This window comes from Neoarius graeffei, chromosome 14 (assembly GCF_027579695.1).
Source record: "Neoarius graeffei isolate fNeoGra1 chromosome 14, fNeoGra1.pri, whole genome shotgun sequence".
NCBI classification, from domain to species: Eukaryota; Metazoa; Chordata; class Actinopteri; order Siluriformes; family Ariidae; genus Neoarius; species Neoarius graeffei.
The window spans coordinates 22,677,674-22,702,701 of record NC_083582.1 but is presented as its reverse complement, the minus strand read 5'-3'; the positions used below and the strand labels follow the sequence as shown (position 1 = coordinate 22,702,701).

General features: G+C 40.2%; 1 protein-coding gene across 2 annotated transcripts in view; it reads right to left on the bottom strand.

The window, feature by feature from the left end:
* Nucleotides 1–24,802, bottom strand: part of ppp4cb (protein phosphatase 4, catalytic subunit b) — a 45,134-nt gene extending 20,332 nt beyond the window's left edge. Inside the window, exons 1-3 of one of the 2 annotated variants that reach the window (XM_060939426.1) lie at nt 24,673–24,802; nt 20,738–20,949; nt 20,325–20,376 (exon numbers count right to left, since the gene is read on the bottom strand). In XM_060939426.1, coding sequence (XP_060795409.1) covers nt 20,325–20,376; nt 20,738–20,835 — 150 coding nt within the window. In that variant the 5' untranslated portion in view covers nt 20,836–20,949; nt 24,673–24,802. The remainder of the gene's footprint in view (nt 1–20,324; nt 20,377–20,737; nt 20,950–24,672) is intronic. The other variant, XM_060939425.1, reaches the window with a different exon arrangement.
* Nucleotides 24,803–25,028: the final 226 nt, after the last annotated feature.

Here is a 25,028-nt window from a genome sequence, read left to right as displayed (position 1 = left end):
CCACACTTTGAAAAGCCCTGATTTAGGGTATATTAAGCTGTGGAGAGTTTTGAATGAGTATAATATAGAGCTTTGATTCTGTTATCAAAGAAACACAGTCCTGTGCAAAATGTCACCGTGGAACCAGAGTGTAGAAAGGAACCTACAGTTCAAGAGAGCACTACACAAACACACTTGAACTTTACAACAGCTGCACGCATGTGAAATGAAAATAAATCAATAAAGGCATGAAAAATTATTTTGGATAAAATTGTTATTGTCCGTTACACACTTATCAACCTGTGTGACTCAGCTGTGCCTTTGAATCAAGAATTAATGAAAAGGGAACTTAACATTAACTTTTTATTGAAATTATTATGACAAGAATGATTATAGTTACTATACGACTATAGCTACAACTGGAAAGTGCCAATTCTGTTCGCGTTCGTAATTGTACCATCCACTATTAGATAAAATTAAAAGACACAATATTGTTTGAAAGTCTAGCGCAAGATATTTTATTTTACAAATAACACTTCAGATATTGTTTTAACACTAATAAGCATCACTGTATAAATGACAGAGTGCAGATAGCTCTGTAACTACATGTCCTTGGGGTTGATGAGACATGGAGGGGGTGGGGATGCCATCTAACCCACAGTTTAGGTCAGAGCCCTTTGAGAGTAAATGCTTCGGCTTTCACAACATTGTTCCCAAAAGCTGATGTCAGGAAAAAAGTCTTTACACAAAGAAGGTTTTCTTGCTTCTGTAGTTTTTTAAAAAAAACTGTTCTTCCGTGTCGGGACTTTTCGGGAAAAAGAAGGTATATTCCAACATGTAGCTAATGCTAACGCTAGGCCACAAATCTGCACCGTCATTCCAGTCATTTTGAGGAATTTTGTACGGATCATAACCGCTAATAAACTCTAATTTCTGTGTATATCTATCCTGCACTTCTTTCTGACTAAGATTGTCCAAGTAATCCGGTAGTAGAGCTTTTTTACAGTGCCTTGAAAAAGTATTCATACCCCTTGAACTTTTTCACATTTTTCCACCTTACAACCATGAACTTACAAGTTTTTTATTGAGATTTTATGTGACAGGCCAACACAGAGTAGCACACAATTATGAAGTGAAACGAAAATGATAAATGGTCTTCAAAATTTTAAATAAAAATCTGAAAAACGTGGTGTGCATTAGTATTTAGCCCCCTGTACTCTGATACCTCTAAATACAATCCAGTGCAATCAATTGCCTTCAGAAGTCATCTAATTATTTTGAAAAAAAGTCATCTAATGATGACTTATATTAAATAATAATAATGATGATTAATCATTATTATAACCATCCACACTGTGAAACATGGTGGTGGCAGCATTATGCTATGGGGATGCTTTTCTTCAGCAGGGACAGGGAAGCTGGTCAGAGTTGATGGGAAGATGGATGGAGCTAAATTCAGGGCAATCCTGGAAGAAAACCTGTTGGAGGCTGCAAAAGACTTGAGACTGGGAAGGAGATTCACCTTCCAGCAAGACACTCAGTACGTTTACATGTGCATCTAAATCGAGCTGCTGTCGGTAATCGAGCAAAGGGTCCCAGCAGGGGTGCCAGAGAAATCCAATCCTACATGCATACTGTGAAATCGAGCTATTGAGTGAGGTGCATTGTGCACCCGAGCCACAGGTGGCGCTACACGCCCCATCGTGTTGGTACACTTCCCGTTGTCGTCATGAAGAGCTATTCAAGAGTATAAACAAAGGGACTACAGGCGGAAATTAGCATGTACTGTTATAACCTGGTACAGACATCTGTCCTTACCACAAGGATAATGTTTAATTTGTACACTGTCCCTTTTAAAAATAAAATAAACTCTAAACACTAAGAAGAGTGTTTGTAGTTTGTATGTACGAACAGAAGTGTTCCTAATAAAGTGGGCGGCTAAGGTGAAGTGTCATGCCGACCGAGGCTGGTGTGTTTCCCGCTTGTGGTCTCGTCACTCGTCACTTCCGGAAGGGGAAGTGCTGAAGTAAGTAGATCGAATACGTAGCTCGATAGGGTTTACATGCACTAAATAGCTCAGCAGAAATCGCATAATCTAGGTCGTATAGCTCGATTGCGAGAAATCAAGTTCGGTTCAATTTCAGCCTAGCTTAGGTGTTTACATGCCATTTAGAACTTCGATTTCAGACGAGCAACGGCAGAAATTCGATTTTCTCTATGTGCATGTAAACGCACTGAATGACCCTAAACATACAGCCAGAGCTACAATGGAATGGTTTAGATCAGGGCTTTTCAAAGTGTGGGGCACGCCCCCCCCCGGGGGGCGCCAGAGTTCTTCAGGGGGGGCGCAACGCGAGAGACAAAATGGATCGGTTTTTAGTACCTAAAGCTACAGTGAGTGAGGAGACAGAGTCTGGGCCAAGCAAAAAAACAGAGCCTCCAGGATGTTGCGATTTGCAACTTCAGCGCAAATTCAACCAATCCCTGCGAATTCAGGGCGGTGTTGCAATTATATCCAATCACCGCAACTTTCCCGCAAATTTGACCAATCGTTGGCGTCGTCTTGAGGTGACGTCGACAAACTACCTTCCGCCTTACTTCCGTGTGTTCAAGAGAAGCAGCATGCGCGTCGTGTTGCCAGATTGGACGATTTCAAGTGCATTTTGGCGGGTTTTGAACATATTTTGGACTGGAAAACGGCAGCAGTATCTGGCAACACTGAAAGTGTGTTATGTTTACAGTGAAGGACTGTGTGCACTTTATTTTTTTTTTTACTTAATACAAGAAGTTAATGGATGCCAACATTTTTGCCAAAATGGTATTTTATTTTCCATTGTTTAGGCAGCTTCAGCATCATACTGTGAGATTCTGTTCAAATTGTTTTTTTCTTCTATGAAGCCTGAGCCATTTATTTTATTAGTTTATAATTATTGTTTAATTTAGTCTTCAGGAGAGACTGCCTGCACACAGTACTAGTATTAATAGTTTTTTTTTTCTTACATAAAAGCTGAGGCATTTATATTATATTTTAAGGTAACTTCATGTTGTGCTGTGAGGTTCTCTGCACTTTAACTTTTGAACCAACAGGTGCATTTGGATAAGTAAAGCCTATTTTTCTGCATTTTTGTAGTCCTGGTAATCTTTTATATTGGTAAAGTTGTTTATAGGACCATTTCTCTTTGTTTTTTTAATCAATAGTTTTTCAGTAATAACTTAATATTTAACATATCACTCAATTTTAAATCACAAAAAGAGAAAATCGCAACAATTTCTCGCAACTTTCACTTCCTCCCGCAATGTAATCGCAACAAAAACCTAAAAAACACCGCAACTTTCATCGCAATTTTTTGGAAAACCCCCGCAACATCAGACATTTTAGCCCACAACAATCACAAAAAAGGCCCGCGGAATCCTGGGGGACTGGAAAAAGAAGGAAGTATGACCACGATTATTTAAAGTTTGGATTTTCATGGACTGGATCTGAAGATGCTCCACTGCCACAGTGTGTTGTCTGCCAAGAGATGCTAGCTAACGATGCTATGGGACGTTTAAAATGTGTAAAACAAGATGTTTTAAAAAGCACAGATGTTTAAAATGTGAAAAAGAAAAAAATAATGTGTACAACAACCATTTTTTTAAAAATACAAATGGAACATTAAGTATAGCAACAACAAAAATTGTAAGGGGGGGGAGCTGTTGTTTATTAGCTCTCCGAGGGGGGGCTGACTCTCCCACACTTTGAAAACCCCTGGTTTAGACCAAAGAATATTCATGTGTTAGAATGGCCCAGTCAAAGTCCAGACCTAAATCCCATTGAGCATCTGTGGCAAGACCTGAAAATTGCTGTTCACAGACGTTCTCCATCCAATCTGGCTGAGCTTGAGCTATTTTGCAAAGAAGAATGGGCAAAAAATTCAGTGTCTAGATGTGCAAAGCTGGTAGAGACATATCACAAAAGACTTGTAGCTGTAATTGCAGCAAAAGGTGGCTCTACAAAGTATTGACGCAGGGGGAGCTGAATACTAATGCACACCACATTTTTCAGATTTTTATTTAAAATTTTGAAGACCATTTATCATTTTCGTTTCACTTCATAATTATGTGCTACTCTGTGTTGGTCTATCACATAAAATCTCAATAAAAAACTTAAGTTCGTGGTTGTAAGGTGGAAAAATGTGAAAAAGTTCAAGGGGTATGAATACTTTTTCAAGGCACTGTAGCTGTAGTTTTTTTTTTCAGACAACAGCAACAGATGCTGGACTTCTCCACTTGGCTTCAGTATGTGAACAGCCAATCAGCGGGTCCCATATGTGTTTATGATTTTTATGCCACAATTTACAACCAATGGGAGACACCCTTTGTTGGCTGTCCACCAATCACAGGTTCCTGTGCCACAATGGCGGTACGTTGATAGACACACGTACCAGGGTTTCCCATACATAGACCATTGTGTGGTGCAGCGCCACACAATGGATTCCTATCGCCACACAATCAGACTCGCGATTTTGAAAAAAAAAAAAAATTCATTCTGCTGCACATCATTCCGTTCATTCATAGTGCTTTCTTCTCGTTCACGCACGCGCACACCCACACACAGAGAGAGAGAGAGAGAGAGAGAGACAGACAGACGGAGAGGCGTGTACACAGGCCTGCCGTTGCGCATATAGACCCCTTTCACATGACGTCACCGCGCCGCGAGATTTTGTTAGGCGCCATATTGGAAGACCAAGTACATGCACTCACAATATAAAACAAAGTACGAGCGAGAGTAAAGTGACACGATGGCTGATAATTCTGGTTATGTGAGTACATTACCAGTTGCAGAAAGGGCACGGTATGTGGAGAAACTGGCTGTGATTGATGGGTTTGACCCATATGATAAGACTAGGGGCAAGGGAGAATGGAAACATAAGGAGGACCGGACACCAATTCTGCCATGTGTTTGCTACCCAGACATTGTAAACTATTTGTTGTTTACACCCAGTGCCTACACTCAGTGTTCGAACTATGCCGATATTTTCGGGGGGTTCCTTTTTTTCCCTTGGGGGTGCGTATCTCCAAACACATGAGAAGCCTATCTTATGCACATATCACGCGGACTCCACACCTTCACACACGCATTGCGTCTGAAGTCATAACTCATCAGGGGAAATCATGTCCACAAAACAACCTCGCGTCAACAATGATGCCACACGCAAGGAAAAAAAAAAAAAAAAAAAAACAGTCCGGCTACTCAATAACCAACCTGGCAGCAGCGAGCAAGCCCCAAACCATCCTAAATTATTATTATTAAATTGTAGAAGTCTGGGAGGCTTGCTCCTCATACAGTTATCAACTTGGGGCCACTTTAGCATGTTTTAAATCTGAATTTCTTGCGTTTGCTTACCTCAAAGTGTCCGCAGATCATGCACAGACTTATCCATTATATCCACAGTTTTTTGCCAAGTCTCACACAGGTTTCTTTCAAGTCTACTGTTGGGCCAATAAATCATAAATAAAACAGCTCAGGTTTGTTTGTTTAAGTCGTTTGCCACTCCACTTTATTCTCGTGGGTTCACATACCGCTGCCGTTATTATCCCCTTATCACGAGTTTGTTGGTCTTCCAAAATGGCGCAGGGTCTGTTTACTTCTGGTTTTGGGTGACGTCAGTGAAAGGGGTCTATACCCGGACTGCAAGTAGGCCTGTTAGGCTAATTAAAAATAACGCAGCCTTCCCGATTCGCCTTCCGACCCCTTATTTTAAAAGGTAGCCCATGTCGTGCTCGTGATGAACTTTATCATAGCCTTCTTGGCTTCATGAAATGGACATCCCTGAGTCAGGCTATAAACCAATTTTGATGCATACAGTAGCAGCTTGACGCGAGGAACCAGCCTTATCCCGTTTATCCCGCTTCAGCATTCATGCAAGTTATTAATAATGGCTTGACATTCACAATAAATAAGGATTTCCCACTAGCCTAAATAAAATGTTATACTCGCGGGGATGCCTAGTTGATGCTATCTGAAGCATAAAATCTGAATATTTTAAGAAACATCTTTATTAGCTTTATTGGCGAAGTAGAATTGCGAGCGGGATTTCTCATCTATGAATAGGGTAAGCACATAGAAATTCAGTATTCCTTTGTATATTTTTTTGATGTAATGGAAATTTTTAGTGCTTTGATGAAGAAAATTTACTTTTTTTATCCATAGATTGAAACAGACCTCAGGAATAGGCTCCAAGGGGAACACCTGGCAGCCTGCTTACGAATCTCCATAAATGGTCCCGAACCCAATGACTTCCCTTACGACAGGGCACTTGAGTTTTTTTTCAGGAAGCCACGCAGAATTAAATGTTCTGATAGGGCATGCAGGCTTTGCACCAATTAGGGTAATGCTTTTTCATTATTGTTAGTTGCCTTGGTGTTGCCTTAAGTGGTTTCTTACATCTAATTATGATATTTTATTTTATTATTATTTTGTTGTTACATTGTACTATTTATTTCATTTTTATGGGTTGAGGTAAGTGTTGAGTTCAATATTTAAAATAAAAACCTCCAGCTTGTTTTTTGCAATTTATTCCTTGAATGTCAACTAAAGAATGATTGAAAGATTGCCACCAAAAAGGCAAAAAACTAAGGCAGGGTTTCCCCAGGTTTGACCACCATAAAGTTAAGACTTTTTTAAGACCACTTAAATGAGAATTAAGACCTACATCACACCCATTATGCAGTCGTAGAACACCAAATCAAATTCCCAATAATGACAAATGTTTCAAGTAAAAATACTTTTATTATAAAAGTTATATACTTAAGTCATTATGTGCATTGCTTGTCGAATCTTCACATTCAAGACAAAAAAACAAGTCTAAACCTGGAAGAGAGGAGCACAACGTAGGGTCCACGTCATGGCCTTAAAGGTACACAAAAATGCAATGGAGCACTTGCATGTGACGTCACAGCCGATCCAGATTGTGACAGACGCCGTCTTGTCGGTCAAACGCCATATTTCCGCCTTCTACTTCTATTTCTACTTCTACCTTTTCTTCTGGAAAAACCTACTATATACAATTCTACTACAACGGCTGCGGCTACAAGCTCTCCCTACCTGTGCACTTTTATGTTTTTTGTGTGTATTTTTGCGTGTTGTTCGTCTGTACCAGACTTCAATATCCACTATAACCGTATGGACTTACTGGACATTGGTTTCCAGCAGAAAATGACGGTTTGTAGCGATTTCCATCGCATGCACAACATTCCGGACGAGATAGCGAGACCAGCGGGGTCCAGGGCTCGAAATTAACTTTTTTTCTTTGTGTCCCCCAGTGGTCCCGAATTCTGTGTTGTATTGTCCCGAATGGAAGCAATAGTGTCCCCATTTTTTTCCTCTCTGAAATAACCAGTGGTTAATATTATCATAGGAAGTTACTATTATATTTGTAACTATACGATTTTGAACCCTTTATATTATTTATATTTATACCATCTATCAAACTTTGGCGATCTCACTGTATGAATAGATACCCGTTTATTTAAAAGGGGCCAACTAGCTCATTCAGAAAATGTTTCAACTCACTACATCTGCAGTACACTTTAGCTGAAAATAAGACCCCTTTTATGTTTGTTTCATCTACTTATACCTTGAATATCTGTTGGCATATATAAGGCCAACTTATCATTTTCACCATTACTGTTATCCATTTTTATGTAATATACCTGTTGCCCCATTCAGAGATGTTTTGAAAGCCATCAGCCATACCATCAATGGATGAAATGCACACCCATGTTGCAAGCAGTACAATAGAAGGTTTGACCCAAAAAACGAAATATTTTAATCCAGTCTACAGTGTAAAATAAAGGAAAAACGCCATCCAATCATATCGAGGTACCACCTCAAAATGATTGGATACTGACACGTCAATCAGACTGAAGCCCGCGACCAGCCCGTCCCTTCTGTGTGTGTGTGAGAGCGAGCAGAGTGTGTCACAGAGTGCAGGATTCTCTCAGTGCGCTCCCTCCAAACAACGGGGATTTACACGAAAACGGAAGGAGATATTCACAAAATTCTTTCACAGTGAGCGCCACAAGGCTCTCCTGAACACACGGATGTAATTTTTTTTTGTCTGTAGTGTAAAAAATGAGGTCACTAGAGCGAGTTAAAAACGAGTGACTTTTCTGCCACGTTTATAATGGGAGTCTATGGGGCTGCGCGGCTGTGCTCTCGTTACTTTCAGGCTTCTCATTCAAAAACTGCAAGTCCTATCGCTCAGGTAGACACATTGTGTGAATCAGGACAAGTGTGGCTACTACTTCTGAGAAAATTGTGTGTGTGGAGTGAAAATTGGGGCTGAAAACACAGTTTAAATGAGAAAGTTTGAGCTATTTTTCCAAGCTCTCTACACTCTAACTTAACGAGCTCCACTGGTGTGTAACGCAATAGACACCCATTATAAAGCCGGATTTTCTCAGGCTTTATGAGGGGGAGGAGGGGTGGAGACGCGGGGGGTGGGAGTGTTTCTTTTCAAAATATGGCTTGCGGGAACCGTTATTCCAAAATCTTGTACTGCACCTTTAATGTAGAACTTTTTTTCTAGATCTATTTTTTTCCCATTGTCCCGGGATTGTCCCAGATATGATAATTTTGTGTCCCGATGATATTTTTTATGGTCCCCGGGACATTGGGACACCGTTAGTTTCGAGCGCTGGCGGGGTCTCCGTGGATTGTTATCGGAAGCAAAGCGAAGGAGGCGGCGCCGGGAGCGGAAGCAAAAGCGAGGCTGCAGAAGCGGCCTGTTGACTAAGCTCAGAAAACAGCCACTCAAATCTCCACTGCTAAGCTTCTACCTCTCCAACACCAGGTAAACAAGACGGACGATTTGGAATTACAGCTGGAATTACCTTATTCTATAATTGGCTGGTCAGTGCTATACTCAATACTTAAGTGACTTACCCATCCAGTGAGGATTATTTTCTTGTTTACAAGATGCCACATCTGAGTCGCTGACAAATCCTGAATTTCTGTAAAGATAACTGTCCAGAGATTTATAAGCACCCAGTGCTTCACCACTGAACAGCGAGGGAAAGTTGATGAGGTAATTATACACGTCTGGGTATTCCACCGCTGGCAGTTCAAAATCCACTGACGCGGTCATGAAAACTCCGTCCGGTAAGCCATAAGGGCTTATCTACAGATCTAATCTGTAGATCGCTTATTTTAGACATATATCTAGTTATCTGTTCATTAGAAAAATGAGTCGTGTAGTCCGTCGGTTGAAATTGATCCATTCTGTACACGAGTGCAGCAGTATTCAGCTGTGTTTTTTACCGACAAGATGGCGGCTGTGTACTTTCCGGTCATGTGACTGCAAGATCTCTATAGGCATACCAACACATTAATGCCAAAGGTGTGCACTCACCAGTCAAAAAGCCAAACTGAGGGCCTCACTCGAGGCCTAAAGAACTGTCTCTGAACTAATTATGACCATGCACCCAGAGATGATACTTAAAATAAAAAAAGTGATGTGGGTGTATTTTTTTTAAATAAAATATCAAAACATTCACAACACTCTAAACAGACAAACTCTTTGTCTTAGTTTCCCAGCACTTGCTTCAACCATTTTACATTTTGTACCCTTGTAAACGAGGGAGGGAGAGAGATACAGAGGGGCATAGATAGATAAGAGATGAGGGGGATAGATAGGAAGAGAGAGATGGATAGAAAAGAGGTAAGCCTAAAGTCTCTTAAAGGTGCACAAAAATGCAATTGGCGTACCAATACATTGGTACAAAGGTGTGCACTCACCAGTCAAAAAGCCAAACTGAGGGCCCAACTCAAGGCCTAAAGAACTGTCTCTAAACTAATTATGACCATGCACCCAGAGATGATAAACAGACAAACTCTTTGTCTTAGTTTCCCAGCATTCAACTTGCTTCAACCATTTTACATTTTGAAGAATAAAAAGAAATGTAAATACTCCTAATAAACAAGGGAGGGAGGGAAGACATAGATGTGGAGGTGGATAGATAAGACACAATGAGATAAATAGATAGGAAAGAGGTATACAGATGGATAAGAGTGATAGGAGAGATAGACATAATATAGATAAGTCAGAGTGGTAGACAGACATAAGAGATAAATAGGAGAGAGGAGAGGAAAGATAAAAAGATATAGATAGAATAGTGAGATATATAGATGGACAGGACAGACAGAGTGGTAGACAGTTAAGAGAGAGAGACAGACCGACAGATAGATAGGAGATAGACAGGAGAAAGCGAGCGATAGACAGATATACGAGTGTGAGTAAGAGAGAGAGACAGATAGATAGGAGAGTGGTCCATGTGTTTACTTTTCGTCGTCTTGTTTAGACTTTCGTCGAACATTACGACGAATCCACCACTTGCCTCGTTAATGTCTTTGACCAACTCCTTTGTTATATAAGGAGCAAGACTGAATTTTGTTATGCAAGACGTTTTGTTTTTTCCACAGGAGAATGTTGTAGCGACTTCCGAGTCTGGGAACATAGCCTTAAAGAGTTCGCTTATGCCCTCATTCGAGCTGTACAAGTGGTGTTCCGTAATTGTTTTTAAAATCCAGAGCACCTCTGCCCGAAGTGTCGGGGTTCCACCGACACCCATCATGCCACTGCTCGGCCCTTGTGTTGTTGCTAGCCTTGCCGATGATGTCTGGCTTGGCTGATGCTGCTGACATTCGTCAGCGGTGCTAGTGCCAACTCCAGGTGCATTCGGAGATTGAACCGTGCAGAACTGAGCGATGGGCTGGTGGCGGTGGAGGGCAGATGCAATGTGCTTTGAGCTCTTCATGTGAGACTCTAAAGCAAAATTACCTATAGTGGACAACTTGAAGGTCTTTCGACAAACACAGCATCTTGCTTCAACGTCACTTCCAGGAACCTCCCTCACCCAATCACGATATCTTTCATCTGAAAGCGACTGCTGATCAGTGTTGGGCACGTTACTTTCAAAAAGTAACATTATAGTTACTAGTTACTTTTCCCAAAAAGTAACTAAGTTAGTAACGGAGTTACTTTGTCATTAAAGTAACTAATTACCAGGGAAAGTAATTATTCCGTTACATTTTGTCCCCCCCCCCCCCCCCCCCAAAAAAATCAAATTAAATTCAATTAGTGTAATCATAATAAAAGTGAATGTTAACTTCCGGTGTAGCGACTAATGGAGTAGGACGCGTTTCTCTGAGCTCCTGCAGCAACCTTTAAAAAAACCTATTTTAGGTACACCTTTTGTATCTTTTTTCAGTGTGTGTGTTCTCCACCATCATAATTTGAATTTAACGCCGTCTTTTTGCCGATCAAAATGCCGCCAAAGCCTAAAGTACCTATACAACCACTGCGGCCTGCTTCGCACGTTGCATCCCCGCCTCGTAGTGACTCCCCTTCTGGTCTGGCCGAAGCCGCAAGCGGCGCTGCTTTCCACGATTTTAAGGCCGAGCTGCTCTCGTCACTCCGTGTTGAGATGTCGGCTATTTTTAAAACTGAGCTTCAGGCTGCCTTGACCGAAAACTTGTCAAATATAAAGACTGAGCTACAGGCAGTGAAGTCTGAATTATCCAGTAGTATTACAAACATCCAGTCCGATGTGTGCACTCTGAAGACTACCGTAGGTGAAATGGAGACATCGCTGTCCTCCTGCGCCGATGACATTACTACCTTACAGGCTAAAGTGGAGCATCTGTCAACTGAACTGATGAGATTGGACAATAAATGCGAGGATTTGGAGGCGAGATCGCGGCGCAATAACATACGGCTAGTGGGCATTCCCGAAGATTTTTCCACCTCCTTTACTGCTACAGCTGTTTCCTCTCTGCTCAAGGAGGCTTTTAAGCTTGAGAAGGAGCCTCTCGTGGACCGCGCTCATCGTACTCTCCAGCCGAAGCCCGGAGAGCGCCCTTGCCCCATAATCGCTCGTTTGCACTACTATACAGACTGTGTGAATATACTGCGCCAAGCCAGGGCTCAGCAACGGATCAAGATTGGAGACATGAGGTTTTTCTGTCTTCCCCGACCACACTCCGAGGACGGCCCGTGCCTGAGCCTCCTTTAATGAGGTCCGACGCCGACTCCGCGAAATACCGGGGATTCGCTTTGGTTTGCTGTACCCGGCGCGCCTCCGGGTCACTCATAACGGTGCAGAGAAGGAGTTTAAATCACCAGAAGAGGCCAGCGCATTCATCAGATCGCTCAATAGTGAAAGAACCAAGAAATGATACACAACCTTGAGGAAGCAGTGTCAGTTAATATTGACAGTTATTACTTTATTTCATTTGTTTCCTCTTTTCTTCTTTCTTTACTATTCTCAGTTTTCACTTCAACTTGATTGGTTGTACCGCTCTGTCAAATGTTGCTAGGACTGCAGGAGCTCAATCCGAAGCTCGATAGTCATGCTTAAAGCCGTAAGTTTTTGTTTTGGGGATCTGACTCCTTGTGGAGTTAGCACTGGGTTCTCCATCGTTTGGGGATGGGGTCGTTCTAAGTGCAATGGGGTGGGGTGTTCAATCTGTGTGGTTTTTTTTGTTTTATTTTGGGTTTTTTTGTGTGTTTTGTTTTTTTGTCCGTTTTTTTTTGCGTTTTCCCCCCTCTTTTCCTTCCTTCCCTGGGGGTCCGCATTCAGTCTATTTCTATCTCTAGGAACTTAACACATGTCCACCAACGCTCCTACTTCTGATATTCCACATATTGGGTCCTCTGTGAGATTTTTGAGCTGGAATATTAAAGGCATGGGGAGTCCAATTAAGAGATCAAGGATATTTGCTCATTTTAAACGTCTTAAAGCTGACCTAGTGTTTCTGCAGGAAACCCACATGCGCATCAAAGATCAGGTCAGACTTAAATGTTCCTGGGTTTCTGAGGTGTTTCACTCTAATTTCAACTCTAAAGCCAGGGGGGTTGCTATTTTAATTGGTAAGTCAATTCAGTTTTCAGTGTCTAAGGTGATAGACAAAAACGGCAGATACTTAATTGTTACAGGCACGCTATTCCATACTCCCGTTTTATTAGTTAACATATATGCCCCCAATTTTGATGATCCACACTTTATGAATAAACTTTTTGAATGTCTTCCCTCATTGAACAACAGCCTTCTTATTATTGGAGGGGACATGAATTGTGTAATTGATCCCAACCTAGACCGCTCTAACCCACAAACTCTGACCCCTTCTTTAATGTCGAGGTCACTTTCAGATTTTATGTCCAAGAACAGTTGCATTGATCCTTGGAGATTTTATAACCCTTGTACCAAGGAATATTCATTTTTTTCCTCAGATGCATCAGTCTTTCTCTCGGATTGATTATTTTATTGATGCTAAACTAATTCCCAAAGTACTGTCTGTCAATTACCACCCGATTGTTATTTCTGACCACGCTCCTCTTTCTTTAGATATTCAGTTCTCTTCACAACCCCGGTACTCTACACCTTGGAGGTTCAATACATTACTTCTCTCAGATGATAAGTTCACCAAATTTATTGCAATTAAAATTGATTATATCTCTATAAATCAAAATGATATGGAACCCGTTTCTTGTTCACTGCTGTGGGAATCATTAAAAGCATACTTGCGGGGACAAATTATTTTCTACTCTGCCCACTTGAATAAGTCCCGTAAAACCAAATTGCAAGAGCTTTCTATCAATATCACCAAATTGGACCAACTCGCTACTTGCCCCTCTCCCAGTTTACTTAAACAACGTGTTGATTTACAGACTGAATTTGATCTCATCACCACTAGTGATGCAGAGCGACTTCTCTTACGATCACGCGCCACATATTATAAGCATGGCGACAAGGCAAGTCGGCTCCTGGCTCATCAACTACGTCGCCAGGCAGCCTCACGTATGATCCCTCAGATAAAAGATTCATCCGGCTCATTGCATAAAGATCCCACTACCATTAATTCTGTTTTTCACTCATTTTACTCCTCTTTATATACGTCTGAATCTCCACCTGACACTACTGTAGTGAATTCATTCCTAGATGGCCTTAATTTTCCTGTGTTAAGCTTAGATGCTGCTAAGAAACTTGACTCACCATTAACGGTAGAAGAAATCACTCTCGCTGTGAGTAGCATGCAAAATAAAGCTCCTGGCCCTGATGGATTCCCAGTTGAATTTTTTAAGAGATTTCAGGAAAAACTGCTCCCTTTACTGCATGCTGTTTATAAAGAATCACTGGAACATGGCACTCTCCCTCCCACTTTAAGGCAAGCCTCTATAAGTCTCCTCTTAAAAAAAGATAAGGATCCAAATCTCTGCAGCTCATACAGACCTCTCTCATTAATAAATGTAGATGCTAAGATCCTTGCTAAAGCTTTGGTCTGTCGCCTGGAAAACGTTGTACCAACTATTGTCTCACATGAGCAAACTGGATTTGTTAAGGGGCGGCAGTTATTTTTTAATGTCCACACACTCCTAAATATTATTTACTCTAAAACTACCACAACACCACCTGAAGTAGTTATCTCGGTTGATGCAGAAAAAGCTTTCGACAGGGTTGAATGGGACTATTTATTTACTGTACTAAAGAAATTTGGACTGGGAAATGGGTTCATTTCATGGATACGTCTCCTTTATACATCTCCACAAGCAAGCATCTCCACTAATGGCATCCAATCCAGTTTTTTTACTCTAACCCGTGGTACCAGACAGGGGTGTCCCCTATCTCCTCTATTGTTCGCATTAGCTATAGAGCCCTTGTCAATCTTTCTGAGGTCCTCCTCAACTTTTAGAGGGATCTCATGATTGGGCACAGAATTCAAGTTGTCACTTTATGCTGATGATTTATTGTTACATGTCTCAGATCCTGTCCTTTCCATTCCCACAATTTTATCTGCTTTCCAGAGATTTGGATCATTCTCAGGCTATAAAGTGAATATCTCTAAAAGCGAATGCTATCCTATTAATGCTTCAGCATCATAGCTTACACAGTCAGATGTCCCTTTTAAGATGAATCTGTCTGGCTTTAGGTATCTTGGGATCAGCGTTACCAGAACATTAAAGTCACTTTTTTCTGCTAATTTTTTACCTTTAATGTCTAAAATTAAATCTGACTTCCAAAGATGGAGAAGCTTGCCTCTCTCGTTAATTGGAAGAATTCACGCAGTTAAAATGAACATCTTGCCCAAATTTCTATTTTTGTTCCATTGTCTCCCACTTCCTGCCAAAGCAGTTTTTTAAAACAATTGATCAAACTATTTCTGATTTCTTATGGTGTGGAAAGGCTCCCAGGATCCGTAAATCCATACTTCAGAGATGTAAATTCAATGGTGGATTGACACTTCCGAATTTCCAACTGTATTATTGGGCGGCACATATTCATATAATTTCATTTTGGTTCAAATCTACGAATCTGCCATGGTGCAACTTGGAGGCACAGTCGTGTTTCATCCTCTTTACCTGCTTTACTTACCTCTTCTATTCCATCTAGCCTCTCTGGCTTTACAAATAATCAAGTGGTTCTCTCCACACTTAAAATTTGGTATCAGTTTAGGAACCACTTCAAATTTAAGTCAGGATCTACATTAGCTCCTTTACTGAAGAATCATTTATTTCAACCTCCGCTTACAGATTCAACCTTCCTCGCATGGCATAATAAAGGCCTGAAATGTTTTAAAGACCTTTACAAGGATGGTATTTTTCGCAGCTTTATAGATCTCTCAAAAGAATTTCATCTCCCACCTTCTCATCTCTTTCGATACTTTCAAATTAGACACTGCGCTAAAGCTTTGTTTCCAGTTTTTCCTTACTTACTGCCTACTCTACACTGGGAGGTGTTTTTAAACCGCGATCCACTTCAAAAATAATTTATTTCTAAAGTTTATAACGAACTTCTTTCTTTTGATTGCTCATCAGTTACTAAAGTTAAGACTGCCTGGGAAGATGAACTGGATCTAAACTTGGAGGATGACTGGTGGGACACTGCTCTTAAGAAAATTCACACAAGCTCATCCTGTGCTCGTCTCACACTTATACAGTTTAAAGTACTGTTTAGAGTCCATTTTTCCAAAGCTCGATTGTCTCAAATCTATCCCAGTATTGCTGACAAATGCGACAAATGTCATGCCTCATCCTGCAATTTAACCCATATGTTCTACTCTTGTCCGCTACTCTCTTGCTTCTGGTTGAATTATTTTGATACCATGTCTAAAATACTTTCAGTGACCATAAAAGTCTCCCCCCCATGTTGCCATATTCGGGGTCCCAGAGGACCATAACTGATTTACCTCTCATCAATTGGATACTTTAGCTTTTACTTCCTTACTGGCAAGACGCCACCTTCTACTCTACTGGAAGTCGACTAAAGCTCCCTCGAGTCGTCAGTGGCTCAATGACGTCATGTCTTTTCTAAAGTTGGAAAAGATCAGATATTCAGTGAACGGTAACACTGCTAAATTTTATAACAAGTGGCTTCCCTTTCTTACATTCTTCCGTTCCCTCCAGTCTCTGCCCCCTAACTGACGGACCCTCTCTCTCCCTTTTTATTTAATGTTTTTTTTTTTTTGCCTTTTGGTTTTATTTGTACTGTGCAGCTTTAATATTTAATTATTACATAATAGAACTTCGTTGTTTATTTATCAATTATTTTTATTTTCTTTGAATTGTGTAATGCCTTGTTTCTATGAAAAAAAAAATCCTAGGAGGTAGGGATGGTGTGGTACTGAATGTTGATTTGTCATTGTTTCCTGTTTTGATGTGCCTTGCCTCCTAATAAAAATATTAATTAAAAAAAAAAGTGAATGCTAAATGTTTTTAATGACTGAAATGGACACTTAACAGAACCAATCAGTAACATTATCTACACTAGATTAATATTTTTGTGGGACAATGTGAGAAGACATCTATCAAATTTAATATATTTTTGTAGTTATTAAAATTGTTACTAATTACTGGCCACTGACGAGGACAAACGCTTTGTTCCTCGACATAATGTGCATTGCACGTACACATTTTTGCCTTTTATTTCAAGTAATGAAAAGCAATGGCTGTATTTCCAATTTGAAAGCGCAGTCTTGGGCTGACCGCTCGCCATCGCTGTGTCTTCTGATTGAAAGAGTGCGCAGTAGTGCAGTAGGCGTGGCCTACCTATGTATGTTGTGCAAATCTACTCTGACTGGCTGACTATGCCATTGTCTCGCGTCTCCCTGCCTCACACTAAAGCAGAGTAAAGAAAGGCTGAGCGAGCAGCGTGCCAGATGAAAACAGCTTTAATAAAGTAACGCATAGCATTTTATTGTAAGTAACGGGAACGGCGTTATAACCATGTAAAAAGTAATTAGTTAGATTACTCGTTACTAAAAAAAAGTAACACCGTTTATTTCTAACGCCGTTATTCCCATCGCTGCTGCTGATTAAAACGACACTTCCCCATGCTGCGATTCGCGGAGTCTCCTCTCCACCACGGACTCCGATGATTGCGCCGGTGCGAAAATGTATCAATATTGTTTCTTTCTTTGCGCATACTCCAAGAAATTCACTGATGTTACGCAAAACCCACGTTTTCACATTGTAGAATAGTATGGGTAAGTTTAAGACCTTTGTTTAAAAAATTAAGACTTGGGCAAAGCAATTTAAGACTTTTTAAGACCTTAATTTTGGAATATTAAATTTAAGACTTTAAGACCCCGCGGCTACTATGTAAGGTAAAAACTAAACTTTAACTTCAATTTTGGTGAGTAATTTTCATAAATTTAAAAAGACGGGTTTTCCACCAACATCAAGCCCAGCAAACTAATGGCCTGCCCTGTAAGGTAAAGTTGGGTCGAGGAATGAAACCAGGCAGGGTTCTGGTAAAAATTGTTTTAGCTGTCTTCTCTTAAAGAACTTAAAAGAATTTAGATTGAACTGAATAATCTCAAATGCTTCTTGTAGCTTTAAAATAGTCCCAGCAGGTAACTCTGAAGAAAAATACTGTAAACACCGCCCACACTTTGCATACACCCCAATGACCGACTCCACCGACCGCCACGACACCACCGCGCACGATTCCCTCATCGGCACAGTGGAGCACCACAAATTGCTACCTGGTCTGTGGGAAACACTGCGTACGTATATACAGGTTAGAAATAAGGAACATTAGTGATATTGTATATTATTAATTCCAATCATGATATAAAAGTTCCGAGTTTGACACCTGCCCGCTTCAACCGCATTGCTGGCACACGATGTCCTTGACCCTGGTCGCCCTTAGCCAATACATAGTTTTCACATGACGTCACAGAGTCGGGGATTCCCTAGTGGCGGCCATCTTGTGGGTCAAGCTTACTGTACGGGTCACTGAGCACACATTGTAGCGCGCGAGTACAAAATCTTCAAAAGAACCCAAGCAGGCTATTTAAAGCTAGCAATGGTGCACACCTGTTGTATTCACGGCTGTCGTAATAGGTCAGATGATGACGTCAAGCGGAGCTTTTATGGAATTCCCACTGTACGGGAGCACGAAGACGAGCAAACAAAGAAACTCAGCATACAAAGGAGAAATCTATGGCTTGCGAGAATCAACCGCAAGGATTATCAGCCTTCCAAACACAGCAAAGTCTGCTCCGATCATTTTATAAGTGGCAAGTTGTTTAAATAAACAATCAATTGTGTAAGTTTGTTTTTGGAAACCAAAACATCGTGTAAACAATCTCTGGAGAATGCCTAACTGGAACCGCTGAGTGTACATTTACATTGTAATGTACACTTAATATCGCTCGGTACAAGGCTGCAAATATATGATTATTACTGGCCTATAAATTGTCATATTTATCGTAAACAAAATGTAACAAGCCTACATGCCAGTTAATTACATTACAAAGTTTATACTGACATGGTACTGTAATACCACTAATGGATGTAAAATTTGTCTTAAATCAACTCGATATTATACACACACACATTTATATGCAGTGTTGAGAGCTCTAAAATTCCAATGTTTACATACCTTGGCTGTAATTAGGACATGACTGTCACTTGTTTTTATATGGTGGACTTCACGGACCCAGCCACAGACAAAATTGTATGACTCCAGCGACTTGTATGCTTTGAGGACGTCAAGTGTGTAGGCACTTTTACTATTCACAAAATAGTTCACAATATCAGGGTACGATATGGATGGCAGCCCTGCACAGTCACTTGAAAATGCATCTTTGTCCACTTCGTAGGGGTCAATTCCCCCAATCAAGGCCAGTTTGGCTGCATACCGTTGTCGTGAGATGTCGTCCAATGCATCTACATACTTCCGTTTGCTTGATTTTGCCAACATCGATCTTTATTTTAGAAAACTGACTATATAACTTCATAAATTCATCCGAGATAACGTAGCTGGTAATGGCGATGGTCCGTTTTGTTTGCCCCACAAGATGGTGGCTGGAGGGCGTTCCCCGGAATGCCGTGACGTCAGTGAAAACTATCTATTGGTATAATTGCGTCATTACATGGACCCCTCTGAGCCAAGCTTTTCCAGTACACTCAAACTTTGACAAATTATAACCAAAAAAAAGGAAATTTGCATGATTTCCTCAAAATATTTTTTGTACTTTTATATATTGTGTTGATGAATAAAACTTTTTAATGCATTTCCCATGAAACGAGACAAGCTACTTTAGACTGGTTCCCTGCTCTCTTAGCCCCTGTTGCTTAAGTTGCCAGCACTAACTTCTGTCATCCGATTACCAATCAAGTTTTACTCGTCTTTGCACAGACTTTAGTCATCTCGGCCAATCGGACATGAGGTTTTTCAAACATTGAATCAAACTCCTGTTTTCTTTCGTGGTTAAAAAAAATCCTTACTACTACAAAAGCACTGACACTGGAGACTCATTCTATAAATGTCATATTTGACATTTATAGAATGAGTCTCCAGTGTAAACGACTATTTCAGCACAATAACGATCTCAGGTTTTTCTTTGTTAATAGTAGAGCATTTTCCAAATTTTTAAATGTTTATCCTTAAACTAGTTCATGTAGACTTCTGTGAATGAGTTTTTACAACAGAAACGATGTATTCAAACAAGCATTTAACAGTGCCGTGGTATAAATCTAGTTAGACATTTCCAGAGATCTTAAAGACAAGATGGTATTCGATACTTGTACAGCAGGTCCAACTCTGAATTCCTTCCAAAGTCAAATCAACATGGCTGCTCACAGCATCAACAGTAAACAAAGTCTCTCCAAGACATGTGAAGCCAGGCAACTGCATTTTTTCGAACTGCTGCTCACACAGAAGGTGCTCTCCACCTGTTTCCGCATACAAGAGCTCACGTGATTGACTAGTGCCGCTGTCTCAAAACATTTCAATAATCCAGTTCACTACCATGAAATCATTAAATGATAATGATTCAGAGGATTCCCTTTACTTACTGTGACTGGAGAATCCACCCTCTGTACATTACTCTCTTCTACAAGAATCTCTCTAGAACACAAACAGATCAAAACAAACCCACAATGCAATTAGAAGGGAAATCCTGACAGTATGCATTAGATAATACTGTTTTCTCTCATGTTTTGCCAGAAGTAGGTGATCTTTTGATGTCATACGCTTCAGATACCTGTGTTATGGTATGACCTCAAATGTCACACTGAGAACACAATATAGTTATTGTGATCATTTGACGATATCATTTTGATGATTATTGATGACGCATGTTTGTACGTTGGACTCTTATGGTTCAATTATAGTTAGGATATCAATCAATACATCAGTATTGAGCCATCATTAGTCACAGAGCCTTTTCTTCATTTCTTAACTTGGTGATATGCCTGTTATTTATTACCTGGCTTTGGCACACAGAGCCTTGACCTCATTCTCCTTGATGAGCTCACATCTCCTCAACTGATCGATCTGTCGGTCCAGATCACTGATATCACCCATGGTGGAGCACACAAAGCAAGCCGAACTGTTTCCTCACCCACACACGCTTACAGACAAAATACCACTACTACGTAGAGACAGAGCTGGGGTGGCAGGGACTGATAGTAAAGACACCTATGGAAAAGAGGGAGGAAAAAAAATGAAAATTACACTTAACCAGTTTATTAGGTTCACCTATATTTGTGCCATTCCTCACTGTGTACCAGTTTAATATATAGGCATGAAATTACTAAATGGGGGCATGCTTGTATTTTTGCTGTTATGAGTGCATCAGACAGCAGTGAAGCAAAGAAAAACATTCTACAGTACCAGTCAAAAGTTTGTACACCCTGACTCACTGATAGGTTTTTCTGTATTTTGACTATTTTCTACATTGTAGAACAATACTGAAGACATCAAAACTATGAAATAACATGGAAAACACACATTTACCAGCTGGGAGGTCCATATCGTGAAATACCGTGACCGAGGTCTTGAAAGTACTGACCGATTCCCTCTGGGCCGAGGTCAGTATTTAAGGCCGAGGTCACAGTATTTCACCATACCGTGAAAATTTACAATATATTTATTTTTTTCTTTACCAAATTTTAACAGAAAATGAGAGCGCCCGAAAGGGAAAACCGAGCCGAGCCGCCATTTTGAATCCTCATTCACGGCTGTAATGCAAATTGCTTCCTCCTCGGTATACAAGTGCACTTCCATGACAGGAAAAAAAACCCTACATTTTGCAGCCTATGTAGTCCCCTATTTATACAAAATTGAGTCATTCAGGATTCAGCCATGTTTTTGCTTGGTGTTGGCAGCAGTTACAGGTTTTTAGCTTTCTCCTGACATGTTTTATTTCTTCTTCCTCAGGGTAGTAAAATTTGCTTTCGCTGTGAAGACTGTCATTGTAACTATCCATGTTGTAAATTTAATGCTATTCTCCTGAGAAATGCTGGCAAAAATTTAAGATTTTTGATAAAAATCTTATAAATAAATCTTATTTAAAAAAAAAAGATAAATGCTGACAAAAAATGCTACTATGTTGTTTGTTGTGAATGAGCGAGTTGCCAGAAGTCTGTATCTGGGGTCCGTATCGTAGGATACGGACCCGCTCGCCAGCCAATCAGAGCGCAGGATTTGATGGAAACCGGACCACAGAAAAAATAAATATGTTATTTACCAGCTGGGAGGTCTGTACCGTGAAATACCGTGACCGAGGTCTTAAAAGTACTGAGTGAGGCCCTCTGGACCGAGGTCAGTATTCAAGGCTGAGGTCACGGTATTTCACCATACGGACCGACCTTAAGCTGGTAAATAATATTTATTTTTTTCTTTACCAAACTCTAACAGAAAACGAGAGTGCCCGAAAGGGAAAACCGAGCCGAGCTGCTATTTTGAATCCTCATTCACAGCTGTAATGCAAATGGCTTCCTCCTCAGTATACAAGTGCACTTCCATGGCAGGGAAAAAAAAAAAAAAACTACATTTTGCCACCAATGTCGTCCCCTATTTATACAAAATTGAGTCATTCAGGATTCAGCCATGTTTTTACTCGGCCTTAGCAAGTTACAGGTTTTTAGCTTTCTCCTGCAATGTTTTCTTTTATTTCTTCTTCCTCATTGCTATCATGTTTGTTGTTGTGAACGAGCGAGTCGCCAGAGGTCAGTAACTCGGGCCCGTATCGTAGGATACAGACCCGCTCGCCAGCCAATCAGAGTGCAGGATTTGATGGAAACCAGACTGCGAAAAAAAATAAATGGAATTATGTGGTAAAACAAAGTGTTAAAAAAAAAAGTTTCATATTTTAGATTCTCCAAAGTATCCAGTGTTTACCTTGATGCTTTGCACATTATTTTGCACACATCATCTTAACCAGTTTCGTGAGATTGTCAAAAGGTAATTAGTGCAATTTCTTGTCTTCATAAATTTGAGATCAAACAGTAAATAATAAACACAGTAAATAGCCCTATTCCACAACTGTAGTAATCCATAATATGCCAAGAACCACTCAATTAGGTAAAGAGAAACGACAGCCATCATTACTTTAAGACATGAAGTGTTTTAATTAATAAAAATAAAGAAAAAACATTGAATTAGTAGGTGTCCAAACTTTTGACTGGTATAAGTACAATTCAGCCCTTTTTTTTTTGGGGGGGGGGGGGGGGGGGAGATATCATCTCAATTGTTCTCTGCTGCTTCATCAGGGTCACTTTCTGCAGGTTTTCCTGATGGACGAGGTGGACGTGGCCTGTTGTGTCAGATGCTGTGGCTACATTTTGAAAAAAGTTTGAGTTTTTCTACAAATAACATGAAGTAACATCTCTACTTTTTTTTTAAACCAGAATAAATGGAAATATTTTAGCTTACTTCCTAACGTTCCTTTGGCTGTCTTTCTCAGCTAAGGAATCAGTTTAACAAAGTCTCAATGCCCAAAAAGGCTTTCTAGCCAAATGTGATTTCAGAGTCATATGTCAGGATTTTGTGAAGTTGTCAGGCAGCGATCAAATATGTCAAGCAAATTTCTTAAAAAGACCCAAGAATACAAGTCATTTGCCAAAAGAACAAGATGATAAAGACTGAATTAATCAATAATTCTTGATGTTCATGCGAGACCAGTGGAGTGAAGCAGTGACCGTGAGTCTCCTGTTAAATACAACGAGTGAGTTTTTACAACTTTAGAAAACTAGTGTGACTGACTCAAGTGTAAAAAAACACTTGACTTCTGATTGAGATGTGGAAAATGTTGCCGATTTAATTTTATTTATTTATGAGGGGGCGGCAACCACCAGCCAACTCACATTCTTAGAAGAGTGTATGGTGTCTTTTTAGCTGAACAATAAAGTGATTTTTTTTAAACAATCCTTCTCTTCAGGGAGTTTCAATACAGTGAAATATTTAAATCCCAACATCATTAAAAGACTAGTTTTTGCTTGTTGTATGAAGTACACGGTTCATGAAAGCTCCTCTGCATAAATGAAAGTCAGTTTTTGAAGTTATAAGAACATCAGAATTCGAATTAGAATATATCAGTTAAAATAAAAATTCACTTGTAGTGAATAAAAAAAGTAAAGAAATTGGCGAATCTGTTGAAACTCCTAAATCAATAACCATAAAAATAAAATTTTACTATCGGCACCAGTCAGCAATTTGGACAACACACTGAACTAAAATTATATAAATAATGCCTGCTAGAAATATTTCCATATTACGAATGTGGAAAAACAAAAACTAACAATCCTGATGTGACAAAGTGTTTTAGTGATCCAGTGAGTTCTGTGAAAAACCAGTTCCAGCCAGTGGAACCAAACCCTGACGCAAACACTAATAATTAGCCTACTAGCTTAGCTTAACAATACACAGCTAACACACAGTGTTCGTTATCGTTTCACACCGACCACATTATTATTATTATTATACGACTTACTGAGATATGGACTGGGATATAATGAGTTGAAGACACCCGTCTCGAACCGCTAGCCCAGGCTATTCAGAATGCTGTTAGCTAGTTCACCGTGTTAGCCTTCTCAGCTAAGCTACCTGAGCTAATAAACTCGACAGGTAAGGATACAAATCTAACACATTTTCTCTGCATTCAAACTTCAATTTAAAAAAAAAACACTGAGATTCGTCTACACGAACCACACATTTTCAAACGCACCCAAAAAAGACACCGTGTTAAAAATCTCCATTAAAATGTCGCCTGGTGTGTTTGGGTCAGAGGGTGTTAGCTGAGCACAGCAGGGCCTCAACCATTATTATGACAACGGTACAACTTCGGTTAAAACTTACAACTGCGTGACACTGAACTCAAATAAATTAGGACAAATCGATTAAAATTGTTGTCTAAATTACCTGAAACACTTCACTCGCATTTAAATGTAGTTCAGAAAACCCGAAGAAACTTCTCCTTTACAACTCGTTTTCTTTCACCGGCTCCGAATCTCCGTCCACTCATTCGACACCATCGACTGGCGTCTAGCCCCGCCCCTTTCCACAGTTATTATCATAATCATCCCGCCCCAACCCATGACTCCATCTCAAACAGCCCCCTACTGGAAAAGTAGTGCATTACAATAGACTACAAAATGCATTACTTCTTACACTATGTAGGGCTTTTATTTAGGGAATTGAAATACGTTTTGAATACAGCCCTTATGTCTCGCTGACAGTCTCCCTCGCCTCACCGCCGAAAATTGACTGAAGAGAAC